The following is a 12,944-nucleotide window of genomic DNA, read 5'->3' on the forward strand; positions in this document are numbered from 1 at the left end:
CAATTTATGTAAATTTTTTACACTCACACATTATCCGCATCTATTTTATATCATCTGGATTAGTGCGTCCCTTTTTTGATGGCATACACATATGTATAGACATTTTATTACATTTTACTATTTTGTATTATTTGGCCGTACCTCAATTTTAAACCTGTTATACTAATAAATAAATTTTATTATCATGAATTTTGGACTGTCAGTCGGCTTCCTTTCTGGTTGTTTTTATGTTGGTCTTTTCCGATTGTTTTTTTTTTTTTTTTCTATTAAGGTCCATTTTGCAATAATATTAATTAAAGGTGGGATTATGTTATATTCTACTTTGATGTGTCATACTTATAGAGAAATAATTGCTCCTTTGATACTCTGAGTTTGGATTCCCTTTCTCTTGTGATTTGTTGTTTATTGTTTTTATGTATACTCCTCCTCACATGTAAAGCGCCATGGAATAAATGGCGCTATATTAATAAATGATAATAATAATAATGTGTGCTAATATCAACATTCCGAAGATCGCGACCACCTAGTGGCAGTAAAATAATGGCTAAATAAGTGTTAATAAGGCTTATTAAAAAAAAAAAAATGTATCCAGTAAAAAAAAAAAAAAAAACTTTATTAGAAAATAATAATAAAAAAGGTTCTATATTGTGAAATGTGGGGCTGGGGAATGTGAGTATTCCATGGAGGAATCGTAAAAAGAGTGTCGCCACTGATTTTGCCACTGGTGGGCACAGTTGGCCGCAGATGGGGGTGTCTAACTCCAAATTCCCAGCATAGATTTTGGGCTCCATACCTTTTTTTTTTTTTATACTAGTTTTTGGTCACTTTTTTTGAAAAATGAAAATGGACTAAAAACAAACAAATGATTCATCATTTGTGATTTTTTTTTTTTTGTCCATTTTTTTTTTTTTTTTTTTCTTTTTATCTTTCATTCATCAATTCATCGGCCCCAGTAAGCTGAACAATAAACTGTTAGCTACTGACAGCCGCCACTAGGGGGAGCTTACTACAAACTGTCCATATAGTGACCTTAATAATAACTGGGTATACAGTGTTACAAGGTATAAGGCGTTATCTGAGCATGCTCATGTCCTAATCGAGTATTTTCGGCAGGCTCGAAAAATAAGTCCTCGCGGCTGCATGTCTCGCGGATGTCCGACAGCCGCAAAACATTGCAATTCGGGTGTTTCAATTTTTTTTGGTCTTTATAGTTTTTACAGATCTTAACTAATTTTATATTTTCATAGATTGGACTTTCCTGATCATGTTAATATCAAATAGGTGTGTTTTTTTTATTGTTAACTGGGAAAAGGGATTAATATGGATTTTTATCAATTTTTTATTTTATTTTTTACTTTATTAAAAAAACCTTTTTTCTTTACTTCATAGGTCAGTCCCCTTAGGGGACTTGACCTTGTCTGATCACTTCTACTATATACAGCAAATACCACAGCGTCGGCGTATATAGTAAAAATCAAGGTCTCCTATGATGCCCAGGTTTAAATAAAATTCTATTTTTTTTAGTAGATATAAAATTTTGCATTAATTAATTCTTGAACATATTTTCACAGCTGGAATGATGGGGCTGTACAATGTGGGAACCTGTGGACGCTCTCCAGCAGTTTTGACACCTGGTGATGTGAAAAAGTACTTTATTGCTGCCGAGAAAGTCCTGTGGAATTATGCACCAAACAATTACGACAGATTTACACATAAAGCTTTAAATGATCCGGGCAGGTAAGGCTGTATATTCTGTTACTGTATCCTTTTAAATTGTTCGATTTATTGCAATAACATGATATCCTAATAATAAAATGATAATATTTAGTTTAGAAATAATGCTTTTCACTTGTAATACCTCACCTGGCCACATGGTGTGCCGTTCATAATTCCATGAGTCTAAGGCACTTCTGCTTATAAAGAGCTCAATTTACTACAGCGCCATCTGCTGGTAGAAAAAAAAAGTTATTTAAGAATCGGCGTTTTTTGTGCATGCTAGTTACATTTATAAATGCACTTTTTTTTTTTTGTTTTACAGCCATTCTGCAACTTTTTTTGCAAAGAGCAGCGACCGGATTGGAGGATCTTATTGGAAGGTGCATTACACGGAATATACAGATGAATCATTTAGTATTAAGAAGCCCCAATCTAAAGCTGAGGAACATCTTGGAATTCTGGGTATGAACAGGAGAATTATTTTTATCTCTAGATCCTTTAGGTTAATATTCGCCCTCCCTTAGATAGCGCCATTAATTCTACAGCGCTTTATGGACATTATCATCACTGTCCCCATTGGGACTCACAATCTAAATTTCCTATCAGTATGGTCTATGGAGTGTGGGAGGAAACCGGAGAACCCGGAGGAAACCCACAGGAACACTGGGAGAACATACAAACTCTTTGCTGTCCTTGGTGGGATTTGAACCCAAGACCCCAGTGCCGCAAAGCAGCAGTGCTAACCACTGAGCCAGCGTGCTAACCACTGAGCCAGCGTGCTAACCACTGAGCCAGCGTGCTAACCACTGAGCCAGCGTGCTAACCACTGAGCCAGCGTGCTAACCACTGAGCCAGCGTGCTAACCACTGAGCCACCGTGCTGCCCCATTTGGTTCACACAGGGCTCCAGCATTCTGGCTGCTCGCGGGCACCACCAGGGGGAGCTCATAGCATACTGATTTTACACAGCCACCACGCAGTAATAAAACAATTTGCAATACCTTTAAATGGCCAGTTGGATCCTCCGTTACAGAGAAATCAGCAAATGATGCTGAAGGAATATGGTGGATTTGAAGCCTCCGTCACTCCAGCTCTATTCCTTGCTCAGTATCAACTCCTCCTTGACTGACCGCTATGCTGTGTGACTTCAGGCAAAGTCATCGACAGTCAAGAAGGAGAAGGTGGGGAATAGAGCTGAAGCGACGGAGGCTTCAGATCTACCAGTAGCTCTTAAGCCTCATTTGCATAAAAATTCAAACGCCGATTTCTCAGAAACAGAGGAACAGGCCGGACATGTAAAGATATGGCTGAATTTGTCTTTGAAAAAAGCTACATACACATATAAATAGTTGGGGTGTGAAATCCTGGTGAAAGATTCCAAATATTGATTTGATTTACATTTCTCTTTTCTTCACGCACTTTCCATTAATTGATAAATAAAACTTGATTTCTATTTTTGAAAGAATTATTACGCTGTAGCGTTTTTTACACACTTACCTAAAGCAGTACTGTATGTGCAATATGTAAATTTGTTGCTTCCAGGCAAGTGGGTGGGGCTTTATCCCAGAACACTCAGTTTTTATTCACACCCACAAGGTTTGAAGTCTTGAAGACTCAATAGCCATTGTATCACAGGAGCCGCCATTTATTTTGATGGCCGCCACTTATTACTACATTTCTCCTGACTATCCGTGACTTTCCCGGGGACATTGCTGATCGCCCCTACGATAGATTCTGAAAGGGAATGATAACCCCTTTTAAGTGTTCTAAATTTTTGATCTTTTTTTTTGTTTATAGATTTGGGTACCTACTGTATGCAACTTTTTTGGAATTTTTGACGTTTGCCTTTTTGTAGGTCCGGTCATCAAAGCTGAAGCGGGAGATACCATTGTGGTTGTGTTTTCCAATAAGGCTGACAGGAACTACAGTATGATGCCTCACGGACTGTCCTTTGGGAAAGAATCGGAGGGTGCACCGTATGCAGATGGTATGCTTCCTCCATTTACAGATGTGTACCTCTATAGGGAGACCACCACTAATATCATCTATGTCACGTCCCTGTAATGCTGAATAAACCCACGTCTCCATTTAAGCAATCCTTGTTTCCGTTCCAGAGAAATCCCGTGTCCGGTTTTTATGCTAATGAGCTGTAAGTTCAGGGGGTTTGTCCCGCCATTTACAGCTCTCTGGACGCTCCCTTCTTTGCCCACCCGCCGCCAGCTTCCTATTGCTGACTGACCTGCTCCCACACCCGAGATCTCACGCGAGCACCACCATTCCTGCCGCACATGTGCAGTGAGATCTTTAGTACATTCCGAGAGCCAGACTATCGAACTGCGCATGCGCCATACCGAGCCTTGAGAACAGTCTCCGAGCTGACATCCCCAGCTCCTCTTTTTGTGCGGTGTCATTATTTCGTTATGACGTGCGTGTGACATTCGGGCCGGCTATTCAACCGGACCCGGTGAATCGATTGGCACCCATCACTAGAGTGAAGCACTTGCTGGAGCACTGAAGCTCATGAGTTGAGGTGCCAGTAGTGGGACGCAGACCAAGTCTGATATTCTCTGGCTCCAATATCAATTTACGAGTCCTGGAGACGCCCTTTAGGCCTGATTTTAAGAAAATCTCTGATGGCGCCCCTCTATTTTTACCTGAACTCTCTACATTACCTTACTTAATCATCATGATTGTGCTTTTGTGGCAGGCGGAAAAGTCAAGGCCGGGGCTCACGTTGCACCTGGAGAGATGTTCACATACACCTGGAACGTTCTAGAGAAGGATGGGCCAACCTCTTATGATCCCCGGTGCTTGACCTACATGTACTACTCGGCATCTGACCCAGTGAAGGACACAAATTCTGGACTGGTTGGTCCACTGGTGGTCTGCAAAAAAGGTTCACTAAGGCCTGAAAACACACAGGTATAGTTAGTTACTTGAACTTTCACATTTGTTTTCCTTTTTATCCAGCATAGTAAGTTATGAAACTTTACAAATCACTTTATTAGGATATCTGTCTTGACACCTGTAAAAAACCGCATGTACAGTAAGTGGCATTATTTTATTTTAATCTGACTACAGATGATGGCCGTGACAGGATCGTCTCCGCACATTTCTCCTCCTCTGAGGAAGCCCTCCCCCTGGCAGTATATATTAGCTCACACATACACATAATAGACAGGTCATGTGACTGACAGCTGCCGTATTTCCTATATGGTACATTTGTTGTAGTTTGTCTGCTTATTAATTAGATTTTTATTTTTGAAGGATAATACCAGACTTGTGTGTGTTTTAGGGCGAGTTTCGTTTGTCAAGTTGTGTGTGTTGAGTTGCGTGTGGCGACATGCATGTAGCGACTTTTGTGAGATGAGTTTTGTGTGGCGACATGCGTGTAGCAACTTTTTGTGTGTCGAGTTGCATGTGACAGGTTAGTGTAGCAAGTTGTGTGCAGCAAGTTTTGCGCATGGCGAGTTTTATGTGTGGTGCCTTTTGAGTATGTGAAAGTTTTGTGTGAGGCAACTTTTGCATGTGTTGCAACTTTTGTGCATGTGACAATTTTTCCGCGTGTGCAAGTTTTGCGTGTGGCGAGTTTTCCATGAGGTGAGTTTTGCACTTGTGGCGAGTTTTGCAAGAGCCAATTTTTTGCATGTGGCGAGTTCTGCGCGTGGCGACTTTTGTGTTTCGACTTTTATGTGGCGAGGTTGGTGTATTTGTGGTGAAATGTGTGCTAAGGGTAATATGTGTTTAAGCACGTGGTAGTGTGTGGCGCATTTTGTGTGTGTTCATATCCCCGTGTGTGGTGAGTATCCCATGTCGGGGCCCCACCTTAGCAACTGTACGGTATATACTCTTTGGCGCCATCGCTCTCATTCTTTAAGTCCCCCTTGTTCACATCTGGCAGCTGTCAATTTGCCTCCAACACTTTTCCTTTCATTTTTTCGCATTATGTAGATAGGAGCAAAATTGTTTGGTGAATTGGAAAGCGCGGGGTTAAAATTTCACCTCACAACATAGCCTATGACGCTCTCGGGGTCCAGACGTGTGACTGTGCAAAATTTTGTAGCTGTAGCTGCGACGCCTCCAACACTTTTCCTTTCACTTTTTCCCCATTATGTAGATAGGGGCAAAATTGTTTGGTGAATTGGAAAGCGCGGGGTTAAAATTTCACCTCACAACATAGCCTATGACGCTCTCAGGGTCCAGACGTGTGACTGTGCAAAATTTTGTGGCTGTAGCTGCGACGGTGCAGATGCCAATCCCGGACATACATACATACACACACACACACACACACACACACACACACACACACACACACACACACACACACACACACACACACACACACATTCAGCTTTATATATTAGATATATATATATGTATATATATATATATACTAGATTGTGGCCCGATTCTAACGCATCGGGTATTCTAGAATATGCATGTCCCCGTAGTATATGGACAATGATGATTCCAGAATTTGCGGCAGACTGTGCCCGTCGCTGATTGGTCGAGGCAACCTTTATGACATCATCGTCGCCATGTCAACCATTATGACATCTACGTCGATACTGTGCCTGTCGCTGAATCAGAAACGTGAGATGTCTACGTCCTTTATGACATCATCGCCGCTGTGCCCGTTGCTGATTGGTCGAGGCCTGGCGGCCTCGACCAATCAGACGCGGGATTTCTACGTCCTTTATGACATCATCGTCGCTGTGCCTGTTGCTGATTGGCCGAGGCCTGGCGGCCTCGACCAATCAGAGAGCCGGGATTTCCAGGACAGACAGACGGAAAAACCCTTAGACAATTATATATATAGATATAATATATTAAACTGTAAAGCGCTGCGGAATATGTTGGCGCTATATAAATAAAGATTATTATTATTATTATATTTTTTTTTTCAAGGGGGTTACTGCAATACCTCATTCACCCAATGGGGGCACTGCAGGGAAAATTACACTTACTGCAGGTGGTCTCATTACCGCTTATGGACAACCGATAACATTTTTAACACATTTTTAGCCAATTTTCTGACCTGAGATTTTATGTCAGTGCCTGTAAAATGTATGAGCCCAGTGTTCAGTCTGTTTAATTTACAGAACGGATGCAACTGTAGCAAAAACTCACCTGTAAGAAATGCTGGTTCAGTAGAACCTCCAGATGTAAATAGGAATGTCCATATTAAATGACAGCAAACAGAGATCTTGAGAACCGACTGCGGCATAAACATACGGTATTAGAAACTTTGACGAATGCAGATTATATTCAAACCATATAAAGCCTAGAAAATTCCTCCCATAGAGCGCAGTTTAGATTTACATCAGTAAACCTTTATTTCAACAAATGTATGACAAAAAAGACCGAATAAAAACAATTTACCGTCTATAGAAAATGGTCAGATAGTACAATGTCTCCACCTAGTGGTGGTAGAAGGTATTAGTCTTCAATGCAAGGAAGAGGAGACAAACAGCTCTGGCAAAAGTTAAGAGACCACCACATCAAATCCCTGTCATGGGCAGCCCAAGCTCCAGACCTGAACCCCATTGAAAACCTCAGGAATGGAATCAAGAGGATGATGGATCGTCACAAGCCATCAAACAAAGAAGAACTGATTACATTTTTGCGCCAGTATATAATAATTAGAACACGCACCGCCTGGTGAACGTTTTTTGGTCTTGATTTTATAATTTTCCAGATGCAGATGGAGCACGAGTTCTTCCTGCTGTTTACGGTCTTTGATGAAAATCTGAGCTGGTATTTGGAGGAAAACATCGAAGACGTTTCTCCCGATCCATCCCCTGTGGACGTCGAAGATGAAGATTTTCAGGAATCCAACAAAATGCACGGTAACGTTCCATACGCCGGAGACATTGACAAGCTATAGAAATTTTGTATAGTCTTAAGGCGTTTTTTTTTATACGTTTTTCTTCTGTATTTTTTTCATGCAGGGAAAAAAAACTGCAGCATTTTTCAGCGGCAACAAAATAAATGAGATTTTTAAAGTCTCACTCACATTGTGACGTTTTTAAGCTATGGTGTATTTTTTTTTTTAAATCACAGCTTGTCAATTCTTTTAGTGATCTTGCTGTATTTTTGCCCATTAAGTGCATAAAAACACATCAGTAATGTAAAAAAAAAAAAAAAAAAAAAAAATGCAGAAAAAATGCTGTTATAAAGCACTGTGTGAACATACCCATAAAACTTAGAACACATTACTTTGCTATTAATTTTTCATGAAACATAAGATGGCAGTATTCCAGATCACCAATGCAGGATTCTACTGATTATCTCATTGGCCGAGTGCGCTGGTGACGTGTAATGTCATTTTGTCAGTGATTCCAACAATTACCATCTCACCTGCTGTTAAAAAAAACAATCTTCGGCAAAAATTCCAATATTTGTCATCACCGCATTGATAACAACCCGTAATATAAAACAATAACATTTTTCATCCAATTCGGTGAACTTCATTAAAAACGTATGAAAAAATATTGCCATTTTTGTTAGTCTTGGCAAAGCAAAAAAAAAAGTTTTCAAAAAGTAGTATGTACTTAAAAATGGTGTTACGGTAGTAGAAACAACATCTTGTCCTGCAAAAACAAAAAGCCCCGGTAATGCTTTATCTATGTAAAAATAAGACAAAAGTTTTTCGTATCCGAATATGATGACCAAAAAAAATTTTTTATTTTTTTTTAAAAAGTCATTTATTTTGCAAAAGAAAGAAATATATAATAACAGCTATATACTAAGAACGGAGATTGGTATTTGGGAAAAAAAAGGGATAAACAAAATATAGAATTGCTGTTTTTGTTTTTTTTTTGTTTGTTCCTTTTGCCTCTCAAAGAGTTAATAGCAAGAGATCGAAAAGGTGACGTGGACCAAAAAATAACACAGGTGAAGACTAAAGTTAGTCACTCAAAAAAATAAGCCATCATACAGAAAATTTGGAAACTTATGGCTCTCAAAATATGGAGACCGAAAACAAAGGATTTTTTTTGTTTCAAAGAGTGTATTTATTGTACAAAAGTAGTAAAACTATTTCAATTTGCCATTTTCGTACTAACTCGCAGAATAAAGCTTTATTGGCGCAGCACGGCGAATACCATGAAATTTAAAAGGCTAAAACTGTGGTAGAATTGCTATTTTTGTTATATTTTTCATAGAGAGTTAATAAAAGTTGGTTAATAAGTTCTATGTATCCTAAAATGACTCAACCCCCCCCCCCCCCCCCAAAAAAAAGAAAAGACCTCATAGGACTGTCAAAAACGTAAAAAAAAAGGAAGATGACAGTAGAAAAGACAGGAAAAAAAAATTCTGGCATGAGGGCCAAAACTATCTGTGCCACCAAGGGGTTAATAATAGGTACTGTTGTGATCATTGGTTTCTACTAGAGTTGAGCTAAAAGATTAGCAGGAGGCCAGTCCAACAAACAGGTCTGTACGTAGTGGTTTTTGGACTAGAGCCCCGCAATCCACCTCCTACTTGCTGCCATCACCGACTCCTCCTTTGATTGGGTTGGTGCAACGTCAACGTTGTGGTTCGCCGCAATCTGGCTCGGACTGGTCCATAGGTGAGCAGGAGAATCCTCCGGTAGGTCCCTGTGAAGGAGCGCTGATGGGCAGTGCTATTACGCTTGATTCACAATTTGTAGAACAAGGTATCGTCTAATCATTCATTAAACAAGCTGGCTGAATTAATATACCATAGAAGCCTCAGTAAATTTGTGTACTAGGATCGGATTATTTTTTACATGTGACTGAACAGTGTTCCCCAAGAGTCAACGTTATTGGAGGGTCTTTGCCCACCCATCTGACACTGGCCGTAGGAGCCGGGATGCCGGGGGACAGGAGGAAGCTTTCAGAGCTCCGTTCTGGTGACTATGGACTATCGAGGTGACCGCTGGATCAGAGCGGAGTCACATTTTTTTTTTTTTGCTCCTCTCTAGTTTCTACTACGTGATTACCATCTTTTCCTAAAGTGGACTTTATCGACCCCTGCATTTAATCAGTATTACAATACACTACTTTTTTTTATGCTACCCCGTGGTTATGTAACTCATACAATGCCCCAGTATGGTACAGATAATAGTCTGGCATCAGGCCGTGCCCACATGAGGCTCACAATTCAGTTTTACTATGTCGTGCCCTCAAACAAATTTCTGTAAGAGAATATATTACCATCTGGAAGGATTTCCATGCCTTGAGGGATGTTTTTATTCACTGACACCAAGTGAAGATCTTAAATAAGTGTGTCTAAAATTGGAAAATAAATCAGAGTGAGAATTCATGTTCCCAGAGGGTGAGATGCTCGGGGGTTGTACACTCACCATGACCTTTCCTCCACAGCTATTAATGGATTCATGTTTGGCGACCTACCGGGTCTTCAGATGTGCCTTGGGGACAACGTATCTTGGCATCTACTAGGCCTGGGCACAGAGATTGACATCCATGGGATTTACTTTCAAGGGAATACTCTGAACCTCGGGGGAATGACCAGAGACACCATCAGCCTTTTCCCGCACACGTCGGTGACTGCGTACATGCAACCAGATCAGGCAGGTATGTGACGCCATCAGGACACAGGAACTTATGGAGGGTTTGCAGGATTTTTCATTGACGCTAAGAATATGCCATCGATACATAATCAGTGTGGGGTCCACCAATTCACAGAACTTATACAGACAGGACAGTATGGGATCGCACATGATTCTTTCTCATTGTTTAAAAACAGGCAGAAAAATGTTTTACCTCACAGAAAGAATCAGCTGTGATCCGGTGCTGTAATGTCTGTATACTTCTTTCCTTCCTCCAGTGCCCAGAAGACCCGTGTGGTCCTGTCTGTATACTCTCTTTTTCTTCCTCCCCTGCCCAGGAGATGTGGTATGATCAGACCATGTTCCTGCACGGTCAGACACGGCCATTACACAATACACAGCAGGGGCGCATTTATAAGATTATCTCGGCACAGGAACATTTTATTTAAATAAATCCAATTGTGGAAATTATTATTATTCCAAGCTCTATTGATTAAAATCAACTTTTGTTCGCGGGAAAACCCTTTTAAGAATTTCAGGCTAACTTCATGAAATTGATTCTGTAGTCATTTTTATTATTTTTAAAACCATCTAAATAGACTTCCTGCCCTTATTCTTCAGGGATATTTGAACTTGGCTGTCATACAATGGACCACTATATCAGTGGGATGAAGCATACATATACGGTGCAGTCATGTGACAACTCCATTGCTGATGAGCACCAGTATGGCATCATGAGAACTTATTTTATTGCGGCAGAGGAAGTGGAGTGGGATTACTCCCCTGATAGATCCTGGGAACTCGAAAAACACAACATTACTGAACATGTCCATGAGAGGTATGTACTTTTCATAGCCTGGCGCTATGAAGTTAATGTGCTGGTAATAAAGGACCGCGTTTCTTCAGAAAATTCAGCCTCCCATTTGGATCTTTAGACTTCTATTCTTTTCATTTATTTTCTTCACTAATCTTGGTTTTATTTTTCACTATCCATCTGGTTATTGGTCGTTCTGTTCTCACTATGCACCTTGTTGTTGGGTGTCCTATTCTCTCTTTCCATCTTGTGACGTTTATTCTCCTTTTCGTTTTGTTGTCAATCTTCATCTCATTATCCGTCTTTTTTGATCACCTTTTACTCACTCTCCATTTGTCTCATGTTGGTCATTCTCTTTTCTGTCATGTTGTTTTTTTATCTATTTTGCTTTTAATCATCCTCCTTTTGTTATTAGTCATGTGTTGATTGTTCTTTTCTCTGTCTTTTTGTTGGACGTCCTTCTGTCCATCCAGTTGTTGGTTGTCTTCTTCTCACATCTATTACTTGTTGGTGGTTGTCCTCTTTTCTTCATGCATCTTGTGATGATTGTCCTTTTTTGACCACTATTTTGTTATTAGTTAGCTGCTGTACATCCTTTTTGAAGTTGGTCACCATCTTTTCTCTATCCATCTTGTTGATGATTGTACACCACTCCCCAATTCCAACAATCTTCTTGTTGGTCTTCTCACTCTATCTATTGTTATAGGTCATCCTCTTCTCCCTATTCATACTGTTGCTAGTCGTCCATCTCTCCATACCCATCTTGCTGTTGGACATCTTCCTTTATCTATCCATCTTCTTTTTAGTCATTCTCTGTTCTCCATTTATCTTGTCGGTGGTTAATCTTTCTCTGTTTATCTTGTTGCTGGTCGTCCACCTCTGTATCCATCTTGTTGCTTGTCAATCATATTTCTCCATTCATCTTGTTGCTGAACGTCCACCTCTCTCCATCCATCTAGTTGTTGGTCTTCTTTATCTGTTTGTGCTCTTATGAATATGTGACTTTATTTTTTAGATTGCTTTCTAAATGTATTATTTTAATTATTGTTTTAGGTATATTCAAGGTAGTATATTATTTTTCATTATGACATGTCTTCTTTTGTTCTAGCCCGGGCCACATATTTGTTAGTACAGGTGAAGACCGCATAGGTTCCAAATACAAGAAAGTGGTTTATAGGGAATACACGGACGGACACTTCACAGAACCAAAGAAGAGATCTGCAGAGGAGGAGCATCTAGAAATCATGGGTACAATAAAAAAAAATCTTTTTTTTTCTTTAGAGGTGCCTATCCTTAGGATTAGCCATCAGTGTTCCAGTATTCCACCATCGCTTTGTATAAAGTATAACAAATAAATTGCCGTTCCAAACTTAAGGGGGTTCTCCGAGAATAGAAAAAAAAAAATAACTAAAGGAAATGTCATTATAAATACATTCCTACATACATTTAATTAGCAAATTACAAATGTTTTGGTTAAGGAGGGTCATGGCTGGGGTTTGATCCAGTGACCTCTGGCTGTCGGTTGTTTTCCCTCTCTGTTGGATCACAGCCTGTGTTGTCTCTGTCCAACTATTGATAATGCTCTTGTCTCTGCTTTGCTGTGTTGCTTCTGTGAAGGTGTTTTCACTTCCTCATTGGTTTGTCCTATCACATCTTTGGAGGTGTTACTTATACTCTCCTGACACATGCAGTCTTTGCTGGCTATATTCCTAGTTAGGTGGATGTTTGGAGTCCCAGCTCCTCAGTGAAGGATTATTTTATTGGCATTTTCTCGATCGCTTCTCCTGTGGTTTGTTTGTGTGTTCCCCTTCTCAGCACTTTTCCCATTTTGTTACATCCAGGTTCTGGGGGTTTTCACATATGCCAAAGGTCTTTT

General features: G+C 40.1%; 1 protein-coding gene across 2 annotated transcripts in view; it reads left to right on the forward strand.

The window, feature by feature from the left end:
* Window positions 1-12,944, forward strand: part of HEPHL1 (hephaestin like 1) — an 87,392-nt gene that overhangs the window by 60,702 nt on the left and 13,746 nt on the right. The window contains exons 6-13 of one of the 2 annotated variants that reach the window (XM_069759155.1): window positions 1,572-1,737; window positions 2,039-2,178; window positions 3,571-3,702; window positions 4,423-4,637; window positions 7,417-7,567; window positions 10,067-10,279; window positions 10,876-11,092; window positions 12,177-12,316. In XM_069759155.1, the coding sequence (XP_069615256.1) occupies window positions 1,572-1,737; window positions 2,039-2,178; window positions 3,571-3,702; window positions 4,423-4,637; window positions 7,417-7,567; window positions 10,067-10,279; window positions 10,876-11,092; window positions 12,177-12,316 (1,374 nt within the window). The remainder of the gene's footprint in view (window positions 1-1,571; window positions 1,738-2,038; window positions 2,179-3,570; window positions 3,703-4,422; window positions 4,638-7,416; window positions 7,568-10,066; window positions 10,280-10,875; window positions 11,093-12,176; window positions 12,317-12,944) is intronic. The other variant, XM_069759156.1, reaches the window with a different exon arrangement.

The sequence above is a fragment of the Ranitomeya imitator genome, chromosome 3, assembly GCF_032444005.1.
Source record: "Ranitomeya imitator isolate aRanImi1 chromosome 3, aRanImi1.pri, whole genome shotgun sequence".
Taxonomy (NCBI): domain Eukaryota; kingdom Metazoa; phylum Chordata; class Amphibia; order Anura; family Dendrobatidae; genus Ranitomeya; species Ranitomeya imitator.